This window comes from Dermochelys coriacea, chromosome 1 (assembly GCF_009764565.3).
Source record: "Dermochelys coriacea isolate rDerCor1 chromosome 1, rDerCor1.pri.v4, whole genome shotgun sequence".
Classification (NCBI taxonomy): domain Eukaryota; kingdom Metazoa; phylum Chordata; order Testudines; family Dermochelyidae; genus Dermochelys; species Dermochelys coriacea.
The window spans coordinates 139,073,708-139,101,443 of record NC_050068.2 but is presented as its reverse complement, the minus strand read 5'-3'; the positions used below and the strand labels follow the sequence as shown (position 1 = coordinate 139,101,443).

The 27,736-nt window shown below is 42.7% G+C and overlaps 1 protein-coding gene across 7 annotated transcripts in view; it reads right to left on the bottom strand.

Moving 5' to 3' along the window:
* Window positions 1-560: 560 nt before the first annotated feature.
* The window catches only part of PPEF1 (protein phosphatase with EF-hand domain 1), a 73,308-nt gene continuing 46,132 nt past the window's right edge, over window positions 561-27,736 (bottom strand). For 3 of the 7 annotated variants that reach the window (XM_038385418.2, XM_043504500.1, XM_043504491.1), the window contains exons 7-17: window positions 25,325-25,371; window positions 20,820-20,986; window positions 19,047-19,083; window positions 18,405-18,554; window positions 17,434-17,754; window positions 16,019-16,204; window positions 14,052-14,194; window positions 12,941-13,047; window positions 10,118-10,281; window positions 7,673-7,757; window positions 4,181-7,476 (exon numbers count right to left, since the gene is read on the bottom strand). In XM_038385418.2, the coding sequence (XP_038241346.1) occupies window positions 7,292-7,476; window positions 7,673-7,757; window positions 10,118-10,281; window positions 12,941-13,047; window positions 14,052-14,194; window positions 16,019-16,204; window positions 17,434-17,754; window positions 18,405-18,554; window positions 19,047-19,083; window positions 20,820-20,986; window positions 25,325-25,371 (1,592 nt within the window). In that variant the 3' untranslated portion in view covers window positions 4,181-7,291. The other 4 variants (XM_043504513.1, XM_043504519.1, XR_006277729.1 and 1 more) reach the window with 3 other exon arrangements.

The window sequence follows — 27,736 nt, the reverse complement described above, 5'->3', positions numbered from 1 at the left end:
TGATAGCATGCAAGCAGCCCTGCTCACAGCCATAAAATGGAGCAATTTCCAGTTGCTGTCGACAGTCACACATTACCTTGACACACCTGAGTGCCGTTTCTTGGCCCGGTAAACAAGCACTGACTGGGGGGACTGCATCGTTATCCAGCTATGGGATGATGGGCAGTGGCTGCAGAACTTTTGAATGGCACTTTCCAGGAACTATGTGAAGCGCTTTCCTCAGCTTTGACGTGCAGCAATACTAAAATGAGAGTTTCTCTGACAGTGGAGAAGCGAGTGGCAATAGCTCTATGGAAGCTTACAATGCCAGACTGCTACCGGTCAGTAGGGCATCAATTTGGAGTGGGTAAATCTATTGTGGGATCTGTTGTGATCCAGGTGTGCAGGGCCATCAATAGACTTCTAAGAAGGGTCGTGACTCTGGGCAAAGTGCAGGACCTAGGAGATGGTTTTGCTGCAATGGAGTTCCCTAACTGTGGTGGGGTGATAGATGGAACACACATTCCTATCTTGGCACCACGCCACCTTGCCAAAGAGTACATAAACCACAAGGGGTACTTCTCAATGGTGTGGCAAGTGCTGGTGGATCACAGGGGCCATTTCATTGACATCAACATGGGATGGTCGGGAAAGGTGCATGACACACGCACTTTTAGGAACACAGGTCTGTTCAGAAAGCTGCACAGAGGGACTTTCTTTTCAGACTGCAAAATAACCATTGGTGATGTTGAAATGCCAATTCTGATTCTGGGAGACCCAGCCTACTCCTTGCTCCTATGGCTCATGAAGCTGAACACAGGCAGGCTAGACAGCAGTAAGGAGCGGTTCGACCATAGGCTGAGCCAGTGTAGGATGGTGGTGGAATGTGCCTTTGGATGTTTAAAAGGTCACTGGTTTGTTTGCTTACTGGGTTAGACCTCGGTGAAAGCAATACCACATTGTTATTGCTGCCTGCTGTGTGCTCCATAATGTCTGCAAAACAAAAGGGAGAAAAGTTTCTGATGGGGTGGGAGGTTGACGCAGATCGTCTGGCAGCCAATTTTGAGCAGCCAGGCACCAGGGCAATAAGAAGAGCACAATGAGGGTCTGCATCTGTGTCTTCATGAGGCTTTGAAAACCAGTTTCAGCAATGAGCCACAGTAACATGACACTTATCTGTTTTGTTCCTTACCAAACTGTCCCCTCCATTGCACTTTCCCCCTGTAAAGTCCACCCCCACCAACCACTGTGTATTGAATGAATAAGGAGCCTTTTCTCCTCAATCTGTTAAGTTTTATTATGCACACAAAGACACAGAGACAGCAAAGAAAAGTAAGAACCTGGGGCAAAAGGTTATCTGTTATACTGTGAGGGGAGAAAGAAGGACAGCTGGTGATGGCTTATCTTAAGTGATCACTCTCCTTACAGTGTGTATGATAAACCCATTGTTTCATGTTCTCTGTGTGTGTGTGTATATAAATCTCTCCTCTATTTTTTCCACCAAATGCATCCGATGAAGTGAGCTGTAGCTCACGAAAGCTTATGCTCTAATAAATTTGTTAGTCTCTAAGGTGCCACAAGTACTCCTTTTCTTTCAGCTTGCTTACAGATGCACTGCAAGAACAATCAAAGGTCTGAGAATGGGTGCCTTCTGGTCCTTGTACCCTTCCTTGGTGTTGAGTGCAAGGGATGCCGGACTTTCCCGCCTCACCTCATAGGACGTTTGGGGGAGGAGGATGTAGAACTGGGCGATGATGGCAGCAGGTTCAGTGTAGGCTGTAGCAGGACTAACATGCCTTTCTTGAACCTCAGCCAGATGCCTCAACAATGTCCGTTTGCTCCCTCATAATCTGCAGCATCTCTTCCTGTGTGGCATGCTATTATTCCCTGCATGCTCTCCTGTCCATGACCTGGTTCTTGGACAGGGTAATCCTCCATGATCTGAGCTCTGTCTTGTCACTCTCAGAGGCATGCATTAACTCATTGAACATGTCCTCCCGAGTCTTCTTTTTCCGCTTTCTAATCTGGGAAATTCTCTGTCTCAGTGTGGAGGATGTGCCGACGGACAAGGTCTCAGCTCCAAGGAACTCAGAGCACAAGGATAGCATTGACAGTGTATTGGATGAAGTGAGCTGTAGCTCACGAAAGCTTATGCTCAAATAAATTTGTGAGTCTCTAAGGTGCCACAAGACCTCCTTTTCTTTTTGCGGATACAGACTAACACGGCTGCTACTCTGAAACCAGTATATACATTGTTTCTGGTGTAAGCATGAATTTTTGATTAAAAATACAGCCCTCAATACACTTCACTGCAAGCCACAATGTAATCACAACCACTGGCTATTGCAAGAATGGGTTTGCTGCTCCAGCCATGGTGAGTAAGGCTACGAGGCATCCGTGAGAGGTCTTGTGCTTGGGATCACAGGTTGGAACTTGAGAAAAGCAGCAACCTGGATGGTGCTTGTGGGCAGGCACCAGTGTAAAGCCCCCAAATAGCTTGTTTTTTTTACAAAAGCAGCACTAGATTGGGGGGGACGGAGACAAACAGGAAGCAGCCACTCCTCCCCTCCCCCCCCCAATACTGCTTGCAATACACAGTGATGCCTTCCAACCACAACCATGGCATGCTCAGGAAAGCGTGGTTGCGTAACCCAGATTTCACCAAACAGGACGGATTACTTGTTTGCAGTTTAAGGGCTAGTATTCAAAAACTTCCCATTTTCCCTAGGTGACCCTATGTGATATCACTCTCCTGAGGGTAACAGAGGTGGAAAGGGAGCAGATGCTGTAAGTGTCAGGGTACTTTGCAATGCTGTGTGCTGAAATGATGCCAGCAGGGTTAATACTGGAGTGGTGCGGGAAAGTGTCTTACCATGGTGGACGAAATAAGGCAGCCATTCCCAGAAACCTTCATGAAAGCTTCCTAGAAATCTCCATGGAGGATTCCTGGGCTATCCCAGGCACATAAACAGTCTTTTTCAGAGAGCACCCTCTGCATAGCTGGAGTACCTATCAATACCCACTACACCTATTTTTTTGTTCAGATTAAACATAAAAAATCATAGCATGTAACCCCTACAGTTTGATTGGAAATAAGTACTCACCAAAGGTGCCTTTCCTGACATCATGCTCTGCTGCCAACTGGTCCTGTGAAGGGATGGGCTCCACGGTTAAAGACAATTCTTGGCTGTCAGGGAGAATGGATCCTCTGCTTGCCTGCCTCACAGTCTCCTTCTCCTCCTCAACGTCCTCCTCGGTGCTGCTTGAGTTAATCTGGGGCTCCTGAAAGGTATCCAGAGAATGTTTTGGGATAGTGGTGGGGTCACCGCCGAGAATCGCATGCAGCTCCTCATAAAAGCAGCATGTCTGTGGGACAGAACCAGAACGACTGTTTGCCTCCCTTGTCTTCCGGTATGCTTGCCAAAACGCCTTTATTTTCACATGGCACTGCTGTGTGTCCCCATGACCTGCATAATCTTGGCATAGATGTTAGCGTTTCGTCTCCTGGATCGGAGCACTGCTTGCGCAGACTCCTCCCCACACAGCAGTAAGATCCAGAACCTCCTGTGGATCTTATTGCTGGAGCACATTTGTGGCCTTGAGTCTCCATGATCAGCTGTGCTGGTAAGCTCTCCATGCTGATCAAACAGGAAATGAAAATTCAAAAGTTCCTAGGGCTTTAACAGGGGAGAGTGTTTCCTGTGTACCTGCCTGATGTGTAGTCGAATTGAAAGTATTCTCCAGAGCGGAACACTGTGAGACACCTTCTGAGGCCAATTCATTCGAATTACACAATGTAGTGTCTACAGAATCTCCATGTCAACCCATGGATGTCGAATCAAGCACTATGCCTCTCGTGGAGGCGAAGTACAGAAGTTGACTTTACAGGCCATTTAGGTCGGCAGAAGGGACTCGGTACTGTAGATACTTACATTATTAGATTGATTTAATGTGGTTTATGTTGTCCTAAGTTTGTAACATAGACCAGGCCCCAGTTTAAAAGCAACTGATGCCAAATTCCAGATTTTGCTTTCTTCTGGAAGGAGTCTGCAGAGCATTATTTCCTTTACCGTACCTGTAAGTCACCTGCAGTACACACACACGGGCTTCCCAACTTGGAGATCATGTTAACGTTATGTTGGCCTGTTGTATATTTCCCTCACTTTCCAAGTTTGGTATATACTGAAGAAAAGAAAAATAATGCATTATCAAAAACATCTTCATTCTCTATAAAGCAGAATCTTCTAAAGACACACAATAGTCAAAGTAATTCTGCTGTTCTTGGTCACCCCTTGAATAAGAAAATGAGGGAAAAATAAAAGCCACACATTTCTATTTGGGATTGTCACTTTTTTTAATTTTAAAGGCTTTTTTTCCATAAAATGCGCCTTCCTATATTTCTTACAAGTGAGTTTGCATTTTTGAGACAGGAGGTAGTCAATTTTAACAGTTTCAAAAAAGAAAAGAGCTCAATGTATCTACTATAGTTAGATCAGCACTGTAGCAAAGTGCCGACTCACTGGCACAGCGCCTCCTGCTGGTCGTCCAGGAATTAGCTCAATTCCAGCTTCGGAGCACCTCCTGCTGGCTGGCGTCTTCCTACCAGTACCTGCTTTCTGTAAATCTCGACCACTTGTAGCACTTCAGGTCCTGCATCCCTCCTGGACCCTGGTACCCCTTATCTTGGAGTACTGCCCCACAGCAGTGCCCCCACACTCTGGGTCTCCCCTCCCAGGGGAACCCCAACCCCCTTTACCCATCTTGCCTCAGTGGCTACTGCCATTCATCCTCTAGCCCCTTCACTCAGGGGCAAACTGCAGTCCATAATGGCCACTCATCACTGGCAAGGGAGTTGGACCTGCTGCCTTTCTAACCGCAGCTGCCTCCTTGCAGCCCTAATACCTCCCCTGGCCTTTAGCAAAGCCTCAACCTGGGGACTCACCGGGCCAGAGCTCCTCAGCTCTGCCTGCTCTTCCCCAGCCCTGCTCTGCCTCAGGTATCCTGCTTGCTTTCCCAGGCAGCCTGGTCCTCTCTACTCCTCAGCTGGAGCAAGAGTCTCTCCCACTCTCTCAGCCTGCCCTTTTATCAGGGCCAGCTGTTCCATAATTGGGTGCAACCACACTTGTGGCTGACTACCCAAGCAACCTCCCTGGGCTGCTTTTAACCCCTTTCTGACCCCCGCCAGAAGCACCAAAGTATCTAAACACTATGGGCATGATACGAAGTTTGTTGAAGTCAATGAAAAAGAAGACACCTAGATCCTGTACTTCTGTCTCAAGCAAAATTCCCATTACAAATAATGGGAGTTTTGCTTGGATAACAAGTACTGTTTTAGGCCTAGTATAGTACTAGCTTATTAATGTGAGTAGACAATTCAAAGTCTGAATTGTCAAATCACCTAAAACAGTCAAAATATATAAATGCAAATCTACAGTACAAGCATATTTTACCTCAATTACAACTGAAAAGTAAGGAAGATATCTGGAAGATCATTTCCCTCCCGTTCTGTTTTTGAGTGTTATTTAAATAACCACAGTTATTTTTTCCAGTCCTGGGGTACCTTCCTTGTTCTCCATGCTTGAAAAATAATTGAGTTCACTGCCTTCAAACCTGAGATGAGTGTCATCCACACATGCTTCTTACTGATACCTTTGCATGCAGTACTTACACAAAGTCTTCAGTGCTTCTAACTGGGACTGATCCTTCCAATGGAAAAATATTCTTAGACTTCAGTGAGAGTGGGATTAGGCCCCAATGGCCAGAACATTTTGTTGTTAAAGTAATACTTCACAAGCTCACCTATAGGCCTTTATTACTCTACTTATCCCCTTTATATCAGACTAGTTGATTCTGCTTTTTTGCAAGCTAATTCTCTGTACACACAAATACTGCTTCTTCTGTTAACCCTAATATCACTAAGCAGTCCCTTCTAGAGTGACACTGGCCACCTATTATTCTTTCTTTCTTTCATTCTCTTTCAGAGGAAGTGTCATTTGTTGCAATTTATGATGGCACACAATGTTCCAGTATTGCTCCACACATAAATTTAGATACTTCCTCCCACTGCATCAAGCTCAGCAATTTTCTTAATATCTCACACATTGCTTTCTTGGAATCTAAACCCCTTGTACGGCCGAGTTCCATGTAGCCATTCCATATGATGTTCAAGTCCAAGAACTTTTTCTTTGCTATGTTGAAGCTTCTCATGCACAGTGGCACCAAGCTTCCTTATTACCATCATTTTCTTAGTCAATTCCTCTTTAATAAAATGCCCAAGTTATTTATGGAGGAAATCAACGTTCTATTATGATCCATATAAGACCAAGACCAGTGAGGCAGGATAATATACCACCACCTTTTTAATTGCTTTGAAAGCTAATATTTTTATTCTGTTATTGATCACATATTTATGCCCATTCAAGACAGTAACATGTATTTTGAGTTTAAACTTAACAGATCTCCATTCTTATCATAATGAGACCTATTCAGAAAAAAAAACCATAAGGGCAGGCTTTTCAAAAGAATGTTCATTAACTATCCTAGCACAGGGGGGGAATCAGTAACTAGCAAACACTTTGTCTTTAAATAATAGGCTATGTATGTAAACAATAGTAAAAGAGGTAGTAGTCCGCTGAAATTATTAATTTATTAGCATCATGCAAAATACTAGTTTAAATGTAGAATAATTTCTGTAGATGAGTGTTTCTCCTCTCAGTTTTCAACCTTAGGAATAGCTGGTCCAAAGGATCTCTCTACTTTTCCCTATCAGATCCCTCATTGGAAGCACCATCTGATCAATCAAGGAGGACCAGAAAGGACTTCCTTCAGAGTACATCAATTCTTCTCATCTGTGAGGACTGTTGTTGAGCCACACAAAGAAGTTCACCTTAACTTCCCACAAGGTTAAAGGAGCTACACGGGCAGTGATCAAATTCCCAATGGTCAGGTGATAAAGAAACAAGGACTGGAATCAAACAAGTTGCTAATATGGCCTTGTCCTGCTCTATCATCAGGCAACCACCCCATAAGAAGACAGTTGAAGTTTTTCACCTCTTCTCTCTCTCTCTCTCATCATTAATATCCTCCAGTGTAGCAACTGTCCACAGTTTACAAGTGGCTGAGCAATGACTTCCCCAAACAGCACAATGCTTCTGGTTCTCCACCTCATATGTTTACCATGCTGCCTTATCAGAACAAGCAGTTCCTTCTTTCTCAGACAGGCATTATGTTTCTCAGTGCAGCATAATATCACCAGCAAACATGCAAGCTCCTGACAAGAACTTCTGAAATGAATTCTGCTTCTTCACTGGTTCTACTTGTTTTCAAATTTATTAACCACATGAAAGGCCTCTAAAAATTCATTGAAGTCAATGCTGCCATCTTTGTTGAAGTCAATGCTGCGGGCTAGGTTGTTAATGGATTCATCATCTATGTCGATTTTGAGATGAGAATTGAAGAGCTTCCATGTCTGGCGAAATTCGTCAATGGAGATCAGACCTAAAGGAGACAGAAGGGGGAAGCAGTGCACTATTCAATTCACCTGTCTCCCCTCAAAAGGGCCATATGCCACCTACCACTGTTGGAATTTATTTGCTATATAATGACCGCCAGAGACACACATCACTTACCCACAACAACAACAAATAGATGCTTCATAGACCTGTAGTAATAAGCAGAAATTACCCTAATGTACCTGAATGATCTTTGTCAATGATGTTAAAGATTATCTCCAAATCAGTTCTGTATCTGTACAGGGTTTCCACCAAACCTGGTTGAACCTAAAAAGATTTTGAAATTACATACCATGGGCAGATCATACCTCAATCTGATTTAGACTAAAACAGGACAGACGTACCAATCTAAAAAACAAAACTAATACACAAAGCATACATTTTCAAACATTAAAAAGACTCCTTTAGCACAGCTTCCAAGCGGGGGTTTCTCCACAGCCCTGAACAAACCGCAGTAGACAGTACTTGTCTATCTTTCAGTTGCCAGATACGTTGCCACTAGGTGGCAACAAGCATTGTCACTGGGATAAGGAGCCTTTCACATCTATGATAAGTGATTATTAATGAAAGCATAGATAACTTGTCGGGGTGCTGCATATTATGCACTCGAAGACACACAACTTAAAGGTGCATATGGAAAGTGCCCCGGCTGTTCTTACTTTGAAAAGAAACGGAAACTTCAGCTACAGGCCATGTAGTAAGAGGAGGCCCTGAAACATAAATTCTTGTATCAGAGGCCCAGTCTGAGGCCTGAAGCCTGAACCAAAGTAAAGCCTGAACCAAAGTACTTCCAGGCAGTGAGAAGCAAAGCTGGGCTGCGAGCCAGAGGCAGGTTTCACTCTCAGAAGTTGGCAAGAAAAAGTTGTTAGAGGCACATGCACACACACACAAGTGCTAATGAGAAGAACTTGAGCCAAGACAGCAGCAAGACACTCCATAGACATAACAAGGAACAGGCAGGTGCATCTTAAAGACAGGGTCAAAAGGACAACATGATGGATAGATTTGTTTGAATTATGATGAGTAATCTGTTCTGCAACAGTATAGAAGTAGGTCCTGGAGCACACATCTTTGTCCAGCCTAGGGGCAGTGGAGTGTCCTGCCACTGACTGAGCTGTGTCCATTGCCAGGGAGCACAAATTCGTAGTATTCTCTGTAGAGTCTATAGGGAACTATTACTGTGCTTCGTTTGACAATAAACCTCGCTCAGGTTCCTTCGTACCTTACTAGAGTCTGTGGTTTTTGAGGGTTCTCTTGGGATCTGCTGTGTTAGCTCTCTGCACAGAGCTGGGGCAGCACACAGAGGGAACACACATGCAGCCGATTGTTGTCATCAAACAAGAGCGGAGCACCACACCGGTAGCTACTGACAACAGGCCAGACTTCCAAAAGGGCTCAGCACCCAAGTGCTCCTATTTAGGTAAGTTCCCACTGCAAATGAAAGTGTGATTGAAGCACAGGTAGGCATGCCCATGGCAGCTTTAATCTAGCTAGCACAGCTAACAATAGAAATGGAAGCACGGGCTTCAGCTCAGCCTAGCAACCTGAGTACGTACCCAGGATCCCCAGCGGACTTGTGCTCAGGTGACTAGCCCAAGTACAAGCGCATGCCACCATGTGTTCGCTGCTATTGTTACTCATGCTAGCTAGATTTAAGGTATGCCTACCTGGAACCGGGCGCAGACTCACCAGCAGTGGCCTCTGCTAGTCATCTCAGGGAATTAGCTCACCAGCTTCTGGAGCGCCCTCTTCAGGCCGGTATCTTGCCTTGCTGCTGGCTCCCATGTCCCTCCCACAACCTCGGTGCCCCTTTCACTGGGTGCTGCCCCCTGGCAGTACCCCAGAGTTCTGGGTCTCCCACTCCCAGGGGAACCCCCCACCCACCATCCCTACCTCACCTCAGTCGTAGGCTCTTGCTAGTCACCAGCTAGCCCCCGCGCCCTGGGGCAGACTGCAGTATGAGCCACTCATCACCAGCAAGGCTGGGTTTGGACCTGCTGCCTCTGCCTATCCATGGCTGCCCCTGCAACCTCCGTACCTAATAGACCTTACCAGGCTCGCAGCCTGGGGCTTTCCTAGGCCAGAGCTCCCCAGCTCCCTTGGCCTTTCCCCAGCCCTGCCCCAAACTAGGTCCTCTATTCCGGTCTCTGCAGCCAGGTCCCTCCCTCTCAGAGCTAGAGAGAGGATATCTCTTCTGCTCCTGGCTTCCCTGGCTTTTATAAGGCCCTCTGGGTCTGTTTGGGCGTAGCCCCCAGCTGCAGCTGCTCTGCCAATCAGCCCAGCTCTTCCCCGCCCCAGCTCTCTCCCAGGGCTATCTTAAACCTCTCTGGGCCCGAGCGGCTGTCCACCCCGCTACACTACCCATACTACAATCAGACCTTCATTTAACAGTGTAGATAAATCCTTAAGTCACTTTAATAAATGGAGAGATGATAGAAGAGCTCACTTCCTATTTAGCACTTTTTGAAAATATGACCATTTTATTTAGCTTCCTACGTGGAAATTGAGCGTTTTGAAAATCTGGTCTCAATTGTGAGTGCTGAACATTTTTGAAAATCTAGCCCTAAGCATCCAGCCTCCAAGAAAATGTTCCTCTAAGATTTGGATATGACTCTTTTTCCTCTTACCTCTTTTATAGCTGGCTCTATTTCTAAATTATTAAAACATGAAAGATACTCGACACTTCCATCTGGAGCAAGCTGCACCAACCGAGAACGCAGAGTCCTCCACGGGAGATCCAGATGTAAAACAGATTCCACTGCTGAGGCCCATTCAGTGGCAGAAATTCTTCCTGTCAAAATGGATATTTCATGGTTATAAATGCATGCCAAACAACACACTCCTACCAACTGCTAGCAATTTTTGTTGCTGTTTTTTTTAAAAGAGCTGCAGAATAGTCTAATACAAATATTCTTTGACACAAAAACTAGACAATATTGAAGTGTTTTAGTACATTTGAAATAACTCTATACTGAGCAATTACTTTATTCAAAAGGAATGTTACAGATTTGAGGTCCTGCAAACATATACTGTAGCTATATATTACCATGCGCAGCTGACAGGGCAACATAAGACCTAGAAAATGGGACTTGACTGTTTAGCTCTGAAATGGTGTTTACGACTTTAACATTTGGGTTATCACCTTTAAAGGACATGGAGTGAGGTAGTGTCATGAGGAAAAGATTTTCGGTGCCCAAAGATTTCAATTCTTATTCCTATGCAAATAGTCCATCCAATGTCAACCAACCACAGATTTACCTTCACTTGATGCCTCAGTGTTTGTGTTCTCTAGTGGTATTGTCCGACAGCTTCGCCCATTCTAGGGACTTGTCAGAGTATAAGGAGGAGGTGCCCAGTCTCTGGCTTTTTACCCTTGATCTCAGTTCCACACCAACATAGCTTTCTGAAGATGTCTAGCAATGGAGGAGTTTAGAAATGCTCTCGAGGCAGATACTGCCTTAGCACTGCAGGACTTGTGCCTGCCCAAACCCTTACTCTCGTAGTTGGGACACTTTCTATCTGTGAGTTTCTTCAGCTGTCCACTTCTTTCTTAGTTGGATTTCCTCTCCTAGTATGATGCTTAAGGCCCTAAGGCCTGGACTTCAGTACCAACCTCTCCACTCATTTTAACTGGAAAGAAGCATGCACCATTGACTCACTGTCATACCTAAACCACACCTCCCAGGAAACATGAGATGGTTTCCCACACAAATACTAATTGGAGACTCCCCGGATACTGAGGCAGCAAATCAGGCTGGATAATCAAAAAATTCCATACTTCAAAGCTCTCCTATAACAAAGCTACACAGGGTCCACCACAATCCATCAGGCTCCTATATGAATAAGTGAACTGGTCAGGTTTCCTTCCCCCATTTTCAGAAACCTTGTGCTGAAATACAGTGAGAGGCAGCTCTGGACACTCCTGATTTGGAAGCTTTTGTGCAGTTCCTAATTCCCAGGAACAAGAAACCCACTGGGCCTAAGTGGGGTAGTACAAAGTGCTATATGTTATTCAGTGGAGGATGGCAGATTGACACTTGTCCCAAGTGCACTCAAAGGTATGGAATCTAACTGGAACAGCCTTCCAAGGGAAGCAGTGGGGGCAAAAGACATATCTGGCTTCCAGACTAAGCTTGATAAGTTTATAGAAGGGATGATATGATGGGATAGCCTAATTTTGGCAACTAATTGATCTTCAACTATTAGCGGTAAATATGTCCAATGGCTTGTGATGGGATGTTAGATGGGGTGGGATCTGAGTTACTACTGAGTATTCTTTCCTGGGTGTCTGGCTGGTGAGTCTTGCTCACATGCTCAGCGTTTAGCTGATTGCCATTTTTGGGGTCGAGAAGGAATTTTTCCTCCAGGGCAGATTGGCAGAGGCCCTGGGGGTTTTTCGCCCTCGTCCGCAGCATGGGGCACGGGTCACCTGCTGGAGGATTCTCTGAACCTTGAAGTCTTTAAACCACGATTTGAGAACTTCAATAGCTCAGACATAGGTTAGGGGTTTGTTACAGGAGTGGGTGGGTGAGATTCTGTGGCCTGCGTTGTGCAGGAGGTCAGACTAGACGATCATAATGGTCCCTTCTGACCTTAAAGTCTATGATTCTATGATTCTTTGGACAGAAAATGGAGTGGCTGATGCCTTATCCAGGATGAAAGGCCTCCCTGAGCCAGGGACATTCTTCAGACTGTCACCTCACTTATGGAGAATTCTGGGAGCTCATGAAACCCACACCGACCTAGCATGGCTTGGGTCCGTTCGCCAGGCCTCACAAATGCAAAACCCTGAAATTCTTCACAAGACTTCCATCCAGCAGTGCACTGTAATGCATCCTTGATTCCCTGGCATATTCTTCTACTCTCCCTTGAACTTATATAAGCATTGGCAAAGATCCAGTAATGAAGGACAAAGCAGAAGACCATTTTCTGGACCTACTTCAATGGCATCCAACAGCAGCCTTTTGACAGGCATATTTAGGGCCTGGCCCCTTTGAAGTGTTGAGCACCTCCTGTAAGGTGCTGAGGGCCCTTAGCTCCTATTGACTTCACTGGGAATTGGGGGGTACTCAGTCTCTCACAGAATTAGGCTCTTCCTTTGTTCATGTATTTTACAGATTACAGTCTCCTCAGTGGATGCCATTCATGTGAAAAATAAGTTGTGCTCCTGATATGTACCAAGTATTCAGACAAACCGTACTCTTGATGCACTCCAGTTTGTGGGATGTTTGTTCTATGCAGTGTTTGTATGTCTTTACACAGGAAACTATCCTACTACACAGAAGAAATAATGTTCTATTAATAATATAATAAAATAATAATACAAATCCAGATAGATAATAGCTGTTAATTACATTTTAGAAAGAGTGCATTTTTGGTCCTATTTGATGACAATGCTGGCAACTTAATTTTAAGAGCTAATTACTTTCATCTGTGGTTGGTTTCATTACCTGTGTCATTTGGGTCGTACTGTCTGAAAGCTGCAATGAGTTCTGATCTCCGGGAGTAAAGTTTCTCTCGTAATGACTTTAATGCAGACCATTCAACTACATTCACCCTATGAAGAAAATAATCAGAGTGGACAATTCAAGGATTGAAATTCTCTAGCTCTTCAGATTTTTCCATATGCAGTATTTATCGTGTACCAATCCCCTGTAATAAACAATCTCAGTTTAGGAGCCCTGCAATGAGCGGGGCCCCCTAAAACAGTGACATTAAAAAACCCAAAAGAGTGGTCTGAGCTTATCTAGTGGCTGAGTTATTCATGACAGACATTACACAGTCAAGTTATAAGTCCTACATTAGCAAAGCTGACTCTAGTGTCATGAATGGCAGAATTGTTCTGACAAAATTTTTGAGCCTGATTCACAGCAGTATTACTCCAGTTTTACGCCATGGCATTACACCGGTGTGAAAATGGTGTCATACAATGGCGAATCAGGCTCGACATATATCCTGTACATTTGCTGTCTTATACAATTCAAATCCTTGATTCTTTTTATAGCACTGCAAATAACTCAGAACAATCAAATTAGAGCTGTTGGAACCCCTTTTATCTGTTATCACATTTTTTTTAAAATCCATTTAAAAAAAGAAACCCAAGTAACGTAAAGGGCTGTGCAAATACAATTAAACCTCTCATGTAACTTCTGCAGTGAGCAATTCACACATTCTGGGTTCATATTGATACAGTGTACATGTATCCACAGGCGCCGGCTTCTAATTTTCCCCAGGGGTGCTCAACCCCCACTTAGCCCCAGGCCCCACTCCCACTCCACCCCTTCCCCCAAGGCCCTATCACCAACCCATCTCTTCCCATCCCTGCTCCACCCCCGCCCCGCCTCTTTCCGTCCCTTCCTCCGAGCACCCCTCGTTTCCACTCCTCCCCCCTCCATCTTAGTGCTTCCCACATGCTGCAGAACAGCTGTTCAGGAGGCGCTGGGAGTTGATTGGCAGGGGCCACTGGCGGGCGGAAGTGGGGAGGAGGGGTGAGCTTGGGTGGAGCACCCATGGAATCGGCGCCTATCCATGTATCCATTAGATGTGTTGTCCTTATTGTACCTCTGGTGTAGAGTCTGTTTGCGTGTGCATTTACTGACTTGATACTGCACAAAGCGAGGTATCAAATCAGGATTCAGTTTGAGATAAGCACCACGGTTGCTGCCATCTTCATAGTAGTTAGAGGCAGAAAAAATAGTGATAACCTGATAATAAAAGAAAAAAAAGAAATCAGTGGGATTGATTAAAGCTGCCCCCTTTTTGGACTGAAGTTTAAAACTGGCTTTAGAAAATTGAGACAGGTTACAAAATGAATTAAAACAAGTGTAAAACCCTAATAAATCTATAAGCCTGCCAATGGCTGCTCAGCTAAACAAAATGTCAACTCTAGTCCTCCTTCAGCACTTCTTTTTTTACTTTTTCCATGAGGACTTCACATTATAAGACAAACAACATATAAATTACACTTGCCACAAAAGCAACATTTCCCCGGGTCTAAATGGTTTTGAATCTCCTTCCCTTCCTTCTAGCCATTTGTGTCAGAGAGAGAGAGAGGCCAAGAAGATGAAGGAAATTACTCAGAAGAATTAAAGTAACATGTATGTTGATATATTTACAATACAGTGGGTCTTGACCTTTCCCACACTGGAACTCATCTCCCATGTAGGAACATGAGAAGGACAGGGTGGTCATGACCCAAGTTCCCTCTAAGCTGTATGGCTGTGCACCATGCTATCAAAGGCCACGCAGCTGGGGAGAGGCACCCCTCCCCTGGCCCAGCCTTAGAACTTCTGTGGCCAGGAAAAGGTGACCCTGCCCCACTTCCAGCCTCAGCACTGCCGCTGCTGGGAAGAGGTGCCCCGACCCCGGCCCCAGCCTTGGAGCTGCCGCAGCTGGGAAGAGGCGCCCTGGCCCTGGCCCTGGGCTCGGAGCTGCAGAAGCCAGGGAGAGGTGCCTCTCCCCTGGCCCAGAGCTGCTGCGGCAAGAGAGGCCTGGGGGAGTCCTCTCTCCCTGCCGCAGCCCCAAAGTACCCTAACCCCTCATCCCTGGCCCCACCCCAGAGTCTGCACCTCCAGCCAAAGCCCTCACCCCCCCCTGCACCCGAACCCTCTGCCCCATCCCTGAGCCCCCTTCGGCACCCTGAACCCTTCATCCCTGGCCTCAACTCAAGGCCCACACCCCCAGCCCCAGCCAGAGCCCTCACCCCCCTGCACTCCAACCCTGTGCCACAGCTCTGAGCCCCCTTCCGCATTCCGAACTTCTTGGCTCCACCCCCACCACACATCACCTCCATATTGGTGCAGATAACAAAATTCATTCCGCACATGGCTGTAAAAAATTAGAGGGAACACTGGTCATGATCTTCAGGTTGCAAACCCATGCAATAATGAATGCAATTCATAATAATGGACTATAGCATAGCTACAAAAAGATTATTGGAATTTTAGGCTTGAGCAACAGGAAATGACCCAGGAACATCTTCCCTATCAATTTCCCAGTACTAGAATTTACCCAGGGTAAGATTTCAGGCACAAAAACGTAGCTCAGATTCTTTCCCTCCCTCAGTGATGCAGCTCTAACTAGCATTTGTCCTGACATTTCCAGTGTGCAAAAAATGAGTCGCAGAAGCACGTGCAGTACGCTCTATAATGTTTCTGTTACAAAGTGCCGGTCCGCACATTCAGTGGGCCTTTAAGTGAGCTGCTTTTTTCAGAGACATAAAGACACGCTTTTTTAAAAAAATGCACTTTCCTAAGGCAGAGACGGTGCGACTTGAGTGGAGGTTTTCAGCGACTTCAAAGCATGGATGGCTATGGTGCCATTCTTGTAGTCATTAACAAACCTCCCCTTCAAGGTAAGAGGAGTTTTGCCTAAGAAAACCTCACATGAATACTGTGAATATTCCCAATACCTGTTTTATAGAACTCACTCTTTTTCACCAATTGACTTAGCTGATAAATTTGAGGTTACTCCATGGGGTTTTCTGTGAAGTTCACAGCAGCATTTTATTTGATAAGTGACGATCTTACCTGCCCATCATGACTGATCTCATAACCTTCTTGTTTACATTCATGAGACCTGATCAGCATCTTCAGGTTATACCGTTTAAGCAGCCTGGCAGTAACATCGGGCCCAAAGTAGCAACCACCTCCTCGAAATTTGTTTGGTGTGCAGCCATTTTGGTTTTTTGGATCACTCCAAAGAATATCAGCCACCTTTGAATAGCAAACCAACGCACATGATTACTGACAATTAGTACAACATAGGCTACAACCTGGGACATTATTTAGAAATGCTGGCTATCACAGGGGCCCCAAGCACAATAAGATACAGCTAGATGCCAATATAGTTTTCACAGGTTTTCTTTATTTCCTTAAACTAATGTATTCCTTTTGCTTGGAAAACATTTCTTTTTATTTGCCTTTATTAAACAAAAGCCATCTGAGTTGAGTTTTTAAATGTAAATCACTAGGTAGATTTTATACTGTATTTCCAATCAATTTCAGAAACTAATACTCTCCAGAGAGAACAAAACATTTGCTTTTTGTTTTCTGTTGTCTTTGGAAGATTCACATTTCAAAAGAATAGTCTCATTTCTACACTAGAGTTTTATCAATCTCCATTGTATTAGTTTAAGGACTTGCTTTCCTAAGTCACATGGGTCAGTGGCAGGAGGCAGGTTTCCTATGTTAGAAGAGAGTTGCCCACAGAGAAGCCAATATAACCATTCACTTCTGCTTAAAGGAGCTGACCAAAGAGAAACTTAGAAAAAATACACTACCTTACAATTATTTTTTCAGATTACAAACAGCTCTGTGAATTAAAATCACAGAGTTGTCAGAATTCATTAAATTACTATACACTGAGGGCTTAATCTTGTTCTTTGGTAAACAAAGCAAAAGTGGATGGAAAATGACAAAGATAAATCCCTTCTCCCTGAACAAACAGCAGGCCCTGCATACCACAAACCCGAAGAGTTGGGATTTGTTGGGTAGGTCAGCGTCCAGCTCCCCAAGCCTGCTTGTGTGTGCATTGCTACCACAAAATAGGTGCAGTTTTTGACTGACAACTGTGAAATTATAGTCCATTGAAACTAAATGTACCTTTTGTACTATCAGATCCTACCACACAAGGACACTCAACTGCATCAGATACTATTGAAATGAATTGAAATGTTTGCTATTGAGACATTTTGAACACTGAGGAAATATAGTACATAAAACATATTTATTTGTAGAATAAAGTGATGTGTCTTGAAATGCATTTGAATGACCAGAGGCAGAAGGTAGATGAAAATCGCCTTCACTGCCAAAAATGATGTCTGAAAGAAAAAAAGTTTTCTCTATTCATCTCAGAATCAAAACATCTTGTTTACACAAAATAAATTCCATTTGTCTATACAGATAGTTTGTTTTTTAAGAAGTCTGTATTTGGTTTCACATACTTGTTTCCATTCCTTTGCTGTTAATTCTGAAGGCACGCTCGGCATGTGAACACCGGACTCTAGATACTGTGCCTCTAGGAGCGGGCCAGAGTTAGCACCATCATGAAGCAGCCACCTGTGCTCCCCAACATCCAATAGATCACCGGTGTATCGTCTTCTATGGCTAGATGATGAAGGCCTGGTCATTCCTTTGACATCAATATCCTGTCCAGGAAGGCATCTCTTGACTCTTATTATAGGAGAGTACTCTACGAAGTCAGTTCTTTCCGGGTCATGGTTTCTCTCTGTGCTTGATTTCGGTGGTCTTAGCACAGACTTCATCTAAAAGACAGACTCATCAGTGCATATTTACTGATGTTTATATAAATACAAAAAAAAAATCAAAGATGCACTATATTTCATCATATGCTCTATATCTCAGCAACAACTGCTTGAAGGAAATATTAACTCAATCACTACTCTGGATTTAAACTCTGAGTTTTAACTTTTCACCAGACACAGTTCTTGAACTCCCGGTAGAAACTTCAGTACCTAATTCCATTGGAAGTTAGATACCTATGTTGAAAATCTGCCCCTTTATCAATAACACTGGGGATGAAATAGTATTCACTGAGAAACACGGACCTGATTCTCCACTCTTTACTCTAGCATTACTCTGGTTTAACTCATTTGAAATCAATGGAATAACACCAGGATAAAACTGGAGTAACCCAGTAGTGAATCGGACAATATATCCTCATTTACACCAGCTGAAGATTTGGCTCAAAATGTCCATTGGCACCATTCACCACAAATGTTTCCTTCTGAAGAAGTCATTGTCTCTATTTGCTGTATTTTCTTTAGGTAATATCTACTGTTTTCTCTAAATCTAGAAAATGCTTAGATAACTTTACCTTAATATTTTTACTAGTAAACACTTTCAGAAATCATAAACAGAATAAAGGTAACACTACAGAAGTACGGTCTCTTACCTTATTTCTCCTAAATAAATTCAGGAAATCCAAATCAGTGGTGTCTGATATTCCTCCATGTACAATTAGTACTTTGCTGTCAATTACAGTGGCAAGGGGAAGCCAGCTATAAACATCTTGCAGAAGATTTAAAATTTGTTTGCCATGGGACTGTAAAATATATTATTTTATTAGATATCATTCTTGAAAGACATTGGTGCTTATCACAACAAGTAAATAATGTGGAAGTTTCTTTTGACCTCATTGTTTTGCTCGAACTTCAATAATCTGTATGAACAATTATGCCCATTGGTTTAACCTAGATATATAATATGAATATATACACTCCAAAATTTGCCTTCAGGACTACTTGATTCTGCCTTGATCATTTTGTTACTCTTTTAGCATCTTTTTTTTCTGATGTTTATTGTTTGGCTTCATAAACTTTTCCTATTTTACCTCATACATCTCTGGACATAAGTAAAACTAATCATTCAAATTCTAATCTCACGGTTACACTTGTATAAATGCAAAATAATTCCACTGATCTTGATGGAATTACTCTGTATTTATACTACATTCCTGAGAACAAATCTTCTTGTTGACACACACTTCAGTTTGCACATGTTGGAAGCAAATAAGTGGGGAGAGAAGATATATTACCCGGTACTTCTTCATAACTTCTTTTGTGAAGCCATATCTGAAAAAACAGAGACAGCATCACAAACTGGCTTTCTGCATGATCACTTTTCACTATAACCTGGCAATAGTTTCTATGATTCATGTGAAACATTACATCTGCCATTATAGCTAGTGTATACACTGTAAATCTTTAACAATAATTACAAAAAATGAAAACTACAGTAACTTCTAGGAATTCTCCATTCCCTCTTTCCTCTTCCATCCCCCATAACTTTTCCAGACATTTTCCTGATTTAACAGTATACACAAATGGCTTTCCTCTACCTTGATTCATTTGGTTGAGAATGAGTTTTGACCATTATACAATGTTAATGGAGCCAGAACTTTCTGGGCAGAAACAGAACCCAGAGCAAAAGGAATTGGTGAGCTTTTGCCCATTAGCAGAAGAGAAATTTCATGCAATTCTTTTGCCTTACGGATTTTCAAAAGCACCTAAGTGACTTCAGAGCACAAGTCCCAGTGAAAGTCAATGGGAACTGTCCTCTTAAATCATTTACGTTCTTTCCAAAAGCTCGCCCACCATGTCAGTTCTTCAAAGGACAGTATTCTGATCTTCTGTTGGTTTTATATATTGTAACTTCACTGATTTCAGTGGAATGAAGTCCTGGTGTCCAATGCCCCACATCTCTCAGCCTTCAAATTAGCCAATGTGTGATACAACCACTCAAAATATGTGACAAATGACCATAATTGGAACACCATAGCTTTCTTGCACATCACACCATAATTGATGGATGTTTTTTCACTACAAACTCCATTTTTAAGGATATTGTCTCACGGTGTGAATTAAACAAAGCAGTTTTGTAAAAAACAACCCTGGAAAAATAAATGTCATTATTTGCAGCCACAAGGATCCTCTCCCATGGAACATCAACAAGGTTTGAATTCTGAACCTGAGCTCCCCTGCATAGTTCTCTACCACTTGAGCTAATAGGGTAATTTCCCCTCCGTGTAATGATCACAAGAGAGGGACACAACTCAGCTCTTACTATTTGGTCAGGCAACTATTTGCTAGACAGCAGTAGAATGTTGGGGATCAGGATTGCTGGATTCTCTTCCTATGACTGGGAGAAGCGTTGTCCAGCGGTGAGACCTGTGGGTACAATCAGGATAGCTTCTAACGTTGCTTTGGCACATTTTTTTTCTGAGATGCAGTGTGGCTGAATGGATGAGACTTGGGTCTGCCCACATCCTTAGCTTTTCCCGAGATCACTTTGTGCAGCCTTTCAATTAACTTATTTGTACAATGAAGGAAGTCTCTGATGCTGAGAAACAGCAGTCAGTAGAGGTAGGATTTTAGCTCATGTTCTCCTGGCTCCTATCTTAGTGCATTTCTCCTGGTGTTACAACGTATTTGGACAGAGAGCATCACTTGTTTGGTGATGGAACACCACCTGCCCTATTGGTGCTGTGGAACAGGCAACCCGATTCAAACAAAATATGGATTGTGCCTCAAAATCTCATATACTTGAAAGCTCTGCAAAGTTGATTGACTTCAGTGGGCTGTGAATTGGTCCCTGAGAGAGAAATGAATCAGATCCATGTTTAAGGTGGTTAGTAGAAATATCCCTTCCCCCTGCTAGATTAAGATGAAGAATTAACATCTAATAAAACATTTGTTTCTGTATGAGACAAACCTGTGGCAACTACATTCATCATAACCATAGCAAAAGGATCAAAAAGGCATTCAACTCTGTGACATTTGCATGGAAAAAGAACAGAAGAAAATGTTACCTCAGATTCATGATATGGTCTTCATGGTTCCCTCTGTTCAAGTGTAAATGGTTGGGGTAGACAAGAAGAAAGGCAAACAGGATAATAAGTATTTCAATGGAATTTTTCCCCCGATCCACAAAATCTCCATTAAAAAGGTAAGGTTTTTCTTCTGAAGGCAGGCCGTTCTGCAGGAGGAAACAAAACCAGCAAAGTTGGTGAGACAATGTACTTAACAGGCATAGATTGAAATGAATTTCCAAAAACAAAGGCTAGAGGTTTTCAGATTGTATTTCATGTTATGGTTGTTTTTATAATATGAAGAAGTGGAGCTGCAAGCAACACAGGTTATATTGCTAGGTCATCTACATAACACATGGATTTAGAGAGACAGTGCTGTCACATTGTTCTCTCCTCTTTAGGACAGAGGTTCCCACACTGTGATCTCTGGACTACTGGAGGTTTGCAAAGCACTTTCTGATGACTCATGGAAATCTGATGCCTCACATGGTACTAACGCTAAGCCTTGCTTCCACTTGCTAAATTATATTAAAAAGGAGAAATCAAATCATTACTCTCCTAATGTAATATTATTTTCCCATAAATGCCATTGCTGGGGGGGAAGTGATACAATTGCAAATGGTGAGGAGGAAGTCTGTTCGTTGTGAATGGGAGGCGAGGTGCCCATGAGACACTCTACTGTTAAGAGTGAAAAAGTCTGAGAAGCCTGGAGTTAGCATACTCAGGAAGAAAGCTATGATCTGAAAAGTTCTCAGATTCAGGGGACCAGGGATCTGGGATTTGTAGGTATCGTAATAATCCACACTTCATAGTTCAGAAGATATAAGGCAATTCATTTTTATGAATGACAATTTAGAGATATACCTGAGTGAATCTATTCTACTATGTTTTACCCGCATTGGTTGTCAACATACCAGTGGCTACTGTCAGCTTACAAAAAGAAAAGGAGTACTTGTGGCACCTTAGAGACTAACAAATTTATTAGAGCATAAGCTTTCGTGAGCTACAGCTCACTTCATCTGCTACTCTGAAACCTGTCAGCTTACAGGAAGCATGACGTCAATGTTTGTACCTCCATCATTTCTAAGGGGTATGAATGTTAGAACTGTTTATTTCACTTCTGACTTACTATAGAGATCACCCTGCCAGAAAGAAACCTGCTAGACATTGGCATACAGACTCATTACTGACACATCATCACCATACACATTAACACAGTCCAACTCCAATACTGTGAAGTCACCCAAAGCATTACATCCCCGGGGCACAGCACAAGTTACTCAGCATTTCTTGGGCAGCTATGAGATTCCTTGACAAAGTGCCTCCCAATTGACTTCATTCTGGGGGAGTGAAATGGGACACTGATGGGGCCCACTATTGTATGCAAATTGGTGGCCTAAGGCATGATCCAAAGCCTAATGAAGTAACAGGACATCTTTCCATTGATTTCAGTGGGTTTGGATCAGGCGTCTGATGATTGCTGTTCGCCCTGCTATTCAAAGACAGCAGTATTTGATTTCTCATTCTGGTCTCTCAATTCTCTGGAGATCACAGGCTGGGAATGTTGCAAAAGCAGTAACATCCCCTGCAGCAACTTCCCTCCAATTCTGAATTAAAGGTCACAAAAAGGACTGGTTTCAGAGTAGCAGCCGTGTTAGTCTGTATTCACAAAAAGAAAATGAGTACTTGTGGCACCTTAGAGACTAACAAATTTATTTGAGCATAAGCTTTTGTGAGCTACAGCTCACTTCATCGGATGCAGTGAGCTGTAGCTCACAAAAGCTTATGCTCAAATACATTTGTTAGTCTCTAAGGTGCCACAAGTACTCCTTTTCTTTTTTCCCTCTGATGGGGAGCTAACAGTACTTGTTATCTCAAAGGAAGAAATTCCTTTTAAGTTTAAGAACGTGGTGCTGATAGAGTTGCAAATGGATCCCAGATGTAGTGCTGGCCGGATCCCCAGCTGATGTAAACTGCAGCTCCATTTCCTTCAACTGAACTATGCTTTACACAAGTTGAGGATCTGGAGCTTGTAGGATTAGGCAGCAGGAGGAAGGAAAATTCATTCATGACCCTTTTGTGCTGACTATGCCCATGAAAAGTGGCCATGCAACAGCCATGGCCTATACGCCACCTCCCCTACCCAAGAACACGCCTGACATATGGTGCATCCCTGGGATGTGCAGAGCCAGCATAGTCAGTTGCACATACATAGGGCCCTACCAAATTTATAGCCATGAAAAACGCATCATGGACCATGAAATCTGGTCTCTCCCTGTGAAATCTGGTCTTTTGTGTGTTTTATCCTATATTATACAGATTTCACGGGGGAGACCAGTGTTTCTCAAATTGGGGGTCCCGACCCAAAAGGGAATTGCAGGGGGGTCTCAAGGTTATTTTAGGGGGGTTGCAGTATTGTCACCCTTACTTCTGTGCTGCTTCAGAGCTGGGCAGCCAGAGAGCAGCTGCTGTTGGCCGGGTGCCCAGCTCTGCAGGCAATACCGTACCATGCCACCCTTACTTCTGTGCTGGTGCTAGCAATAGCTCTGCTTTCAGAGCCGGGCTTCTGGCCAGCAGCTGCTGCTCTCCAGCTGCCCAGCTCTGAAGGAAGCACCACTGCTAGCAGGAACACAGAAGTAAGGGTAGCAGTACTGCAATCTTCTCTACAATAACCTTGTGACCTTCCCCTCCTCCCACAACTGTTTTTTGGGTCAGGATCCCTATAATTACAACATTGTGAAATTTCAGTTTTAAATAGCTGAAATCATGACATTTATTATTTTAAAAATCCTATGACCATGAAATTGACCAAAATGGATCGTGAATTTGGTAGGCCCCTATACATACACCTCCCCATGCAGGAGCCCCTGGGACTTGGTGACACATCAAGGACTTGTCAGGACAGTGTCACTGGGGAATTCCTAAACCTAAGGGCTATGTAAATCTATGTTGAAGACTGAGCTATACCTATCTGCAACAATTAATTACTCTCCACATAAGTAAGATCCTCAATCCTGAATTCCCTGACCACTCAGAAGTCATGACAAAATGTTTGCTTTTTTATGTAGTTTGATGAAAGGATCCTGTCAATAACCTCCTAACTATGGAAGGCTTTGGGTAAAGTCCTGGCCCCACTGATGTCAAAGGCAGTTTGGCCATTGATTCCAGCAGAGTCATGATTTCATCCCTCATGCCGAGAGCTGTTTTCATTATTTCATCCTGATTAAGAGACAAACCTTGTTCTCCAATGCCATATTTTAAAATGGTACGTCATATCCAGGGCTGTTTGCAGCTATAAACATTCAAGTATTCACTCCCAAAATAGAGTGTTTTACCATGCCATGTGTTTTGAGTATTGGAAGTAGGCTGAATCCAACTGTTCTATCATGCTGTTCTAATATGCAATTTGGAAATGGAAAAGTTGTCTCATTGAACTATCAGCTAAAAGGCAAGAAAGCAAAGAAGTAGCTAAAATTGGTAACTTAATAATATGGGAAGTTGACCCCTGCTTAGATCAGTATTGTACTAATATTTTTTAAATTAGGTTTCTGCTTGGACAAAATATTCAAGTTTGCAGCTGACGGATGAGTGGAAAGTGTAACTGAGCCAATTAAACAAAGAGGTATAACATCATTCAAGCACCTGGATTAACTCATGCCAGCCATTGCAGATGAATACAGAATAATCAGTCACAAAAAGAAATCAGAGGGAGTATCTGTTAAACTGTAAGGTGGTGAATCATACTAAAAAGAAAATAAATTTGGAACGTATTGTAGAAAAATTCTTATGCCTTCAGCTAAATATACAACTGCAGAGAAGACAGCCTGGAGTTTCATTTTTTCCACATTAGCAAAGCATAATTATGTTTTATTTCACATGAAACACATGAACAGCCGTTGAAGGCTAAATGGAGGATGCCTAAGATATTTTCATTTTGTGCAAACTTGCATGACTGCTTTCAAAAAAGGGGAAGCTTTTAAGCAGATAGAAGTGCTCTGCACTTCATTTCCTGTAAATAGTAAAAAAAAAAAAAAAAGCACTTTTGTAGATATTGATTGGAAGCGTAAATGGGTTTGGAGAGGTTTGAGAAAACTGCTGCATTCTTCATGACGGCTAAATCAGCCATGATGTAGGGTTTCACCAGGGATGAATTTGGCTCTCTCTTTTTGAAGAGCTGAGCCTTTATAAAATATTACAGTAGCACCAGGATTTTGTAGAAGGTTCAAGAAGCCATCTCTCATTTTGATTTATCACACTAGTCTATGCCCTCTGCTTGGCATTCAGTAAAATTGTCAGAGAGCCAAAGACACCCAGATTTCTCTCTTCAAAATGGCCATTTGGTTGCTGAGGTGGAAAGATAGCAGTAGCCAAAGAACTAGCACAACCTACTGTTCTGTGAATATATATCACATACACAGTACCTAACAATACCTGTGTGGTATGCAGTTGCTATCCTAGCGCCAACCTAAAGAGTGAAAATGCTCAGGAATAAAGCATCTAATTACCTTGTAGAATATCAGCAAAAGATCATCCAGTTTTCCATGCAAATCACCTAGAGGGAACAGGATATTCAAAGTTTTGTGACAAAGTCTGTTATACCACTCTGATTAAATGAAAAAACTGGAATTAAAAACTACAGTAGGTGTCAATATGATTTTATCACATTTTCTCTTGTAGAACTGCCCTTGCAATTTGGATTATACAGACTGCATTTTCAAAGAGGCATGCCTGAGCTGCACACCTAAATCTGGCAATTACATACTGAAGTGCACCTACAATAGCCTTGCATGAAGCTTTAATCTTTTTATGTGGGTGTGTTGGAGGGTAGAAGATCACTTGCAACCTTGAAAAGAGTTAGGTACTTGAGGAGATGGGTACATTATGAACAAACATATTATGAATCTTAGTTCTTATATCTGTGCTTTGTTACCAGTGAGGGGTGTCCTACAAATACCTATGAGAAAAAGATAGGAACCTAGAAATAAGTGTTCAGCATACCTATGAGCATAGCTAATATGCACACTGGTACTTAAGCAGACGACCATGCTTAATAGGGCAACTAAATTAATCGTATGTTCACATGTAAATTAATGGGATTTTAAAATACTATTTATTTTTTAAAAAACATCACCTTGTTATCTGACATATATTATATAGCATCTGTTCTATTTGTCTAATTCAGGACCAGAGTTTGGCTGTTATGGGTGGGGATGGGCAGAGAAAGTATAAATAATCTTTCCAAGAACAAGATGCACCAATAATGCCAGTTTTAGCTCTGTCAGGGGGGTTTCTTGTGGAATAGTACAAAGTACTATTCAAAAGGAGGAATTCACCCCTATGTAAGGGATCCTGCACTACTTTAAGTCTTCAAAGTGGACTAAGTGGGATTTAACTGGTGCATAGGCCCCCTCTGCATAGGAGTGAATTTCACCTGGATGAGAAGGGGAGTCAGAATCGGGCTCTTAACTTAATCGGGCTCTTAACTCATCATCCAAATAAACATTTAAAAGTTTCCAAATTGACATAAATATACTCAAAGATTTCATGCTTTCACCATCAGTATTAAAAATGGGGTGGGCAGAGGCATTTTACTGTTAAGAGGAAAAAGAAAAGGAGTACTTGTGGCACCTTAGAGACTAACAAATTTATTAGAGCATAAGCTTTCGTGAGCTACAGCTCACTTCATCGGATGCATATGCATATGCATCCGATGAAGTGAGCTGTAGCTCACGAAAGCTTATGCTCTAATAAATTTGTTAGTCTCTAAGGTGCCACAAGTACTCCTTTTCTTTTTGCGAATACAGACTAACACGGCTGCTACTCTGAAACATACTGTTAATAGGGTAATTCTGTTAGCGCTTGAATCAAGGCCAATTTTAGTCAATTTAAACACTCCTGAAGACTTCAATGGGCTATGGGGGTTCAGATAGGAAAATATTTCAGAATAATATTTAATCCTCAGTTTCTGAATGGAGTTCAAAGGGGATCTGGAGTGGGGGAAATCTTATTTTAAGTTATTATTTTGGTCTCAACATCAGTAAAAATTAGGCTTTCATCTGCTACAAAACATCTTTTTGGTTTCAAAGGCCATTATTTATTTGAATGGCAGGAAGGGACATCTTTTATGCTGCTTAAATAGTGCAAATGAGGCTACAAATAGGAGGATACATGTATATTGATTAGCAAGAGAGCACTGATCAGTCAGCAAACATGAACACATGTTTATTTGGTTCAGATTTTTGTGTTTTGTTTTTTTTTAAGTCTGGTGAACAATAGTTTACCTAAAAGACCTCATTTAGGTGCACAGCTGTACATGTAAAATCCCTTGTTTGCAATTGCATTACGTGCTCAACCAACTCTTATAAAAATGTTGGTATTTATCTGCACCTGCAATTGTACACTTAATAGTGACTTATTATTGTAAGTAACTTTGGACAAGCTATAGTTGTCAGTTACTATAGCCATTACTATTCTGTTTTGCAGCTAAAACTCCCTACCCATGCTCTGTTATCCTTTTATCTATAATCTATGATGGCATAATCAAAACACATGGACGGTAGGCACTTTTCATTCTGAAACTTCTCCCCTGTGTCACACTACATCACTGTGTGAAGATTAATTAACTTCTTGCATAAAGAAAGATTAAGCCCTATAATGACATTAATCCTTTTAGGAGGCAGAAGGTTTAAAAGGCTATTACACATGTTGTTACCTACAATGTTGCTACCCACAGACAGCTGCAGTGGCACAGGAGCTAGCAAACAGAGCTCTAAACAGGGGAGTTTGAGTGGGAGTTTGCAAGGGGAGTTTGGATTGTGGTGCTTGTTTGGGGTTTGCTTTTGCTGGGGGGGTGTGGTCTTTTTGGTGTGGTTTGTGTTTCCCAGATTAACAGGATTTAGGTGGGAAGGAGATGACAG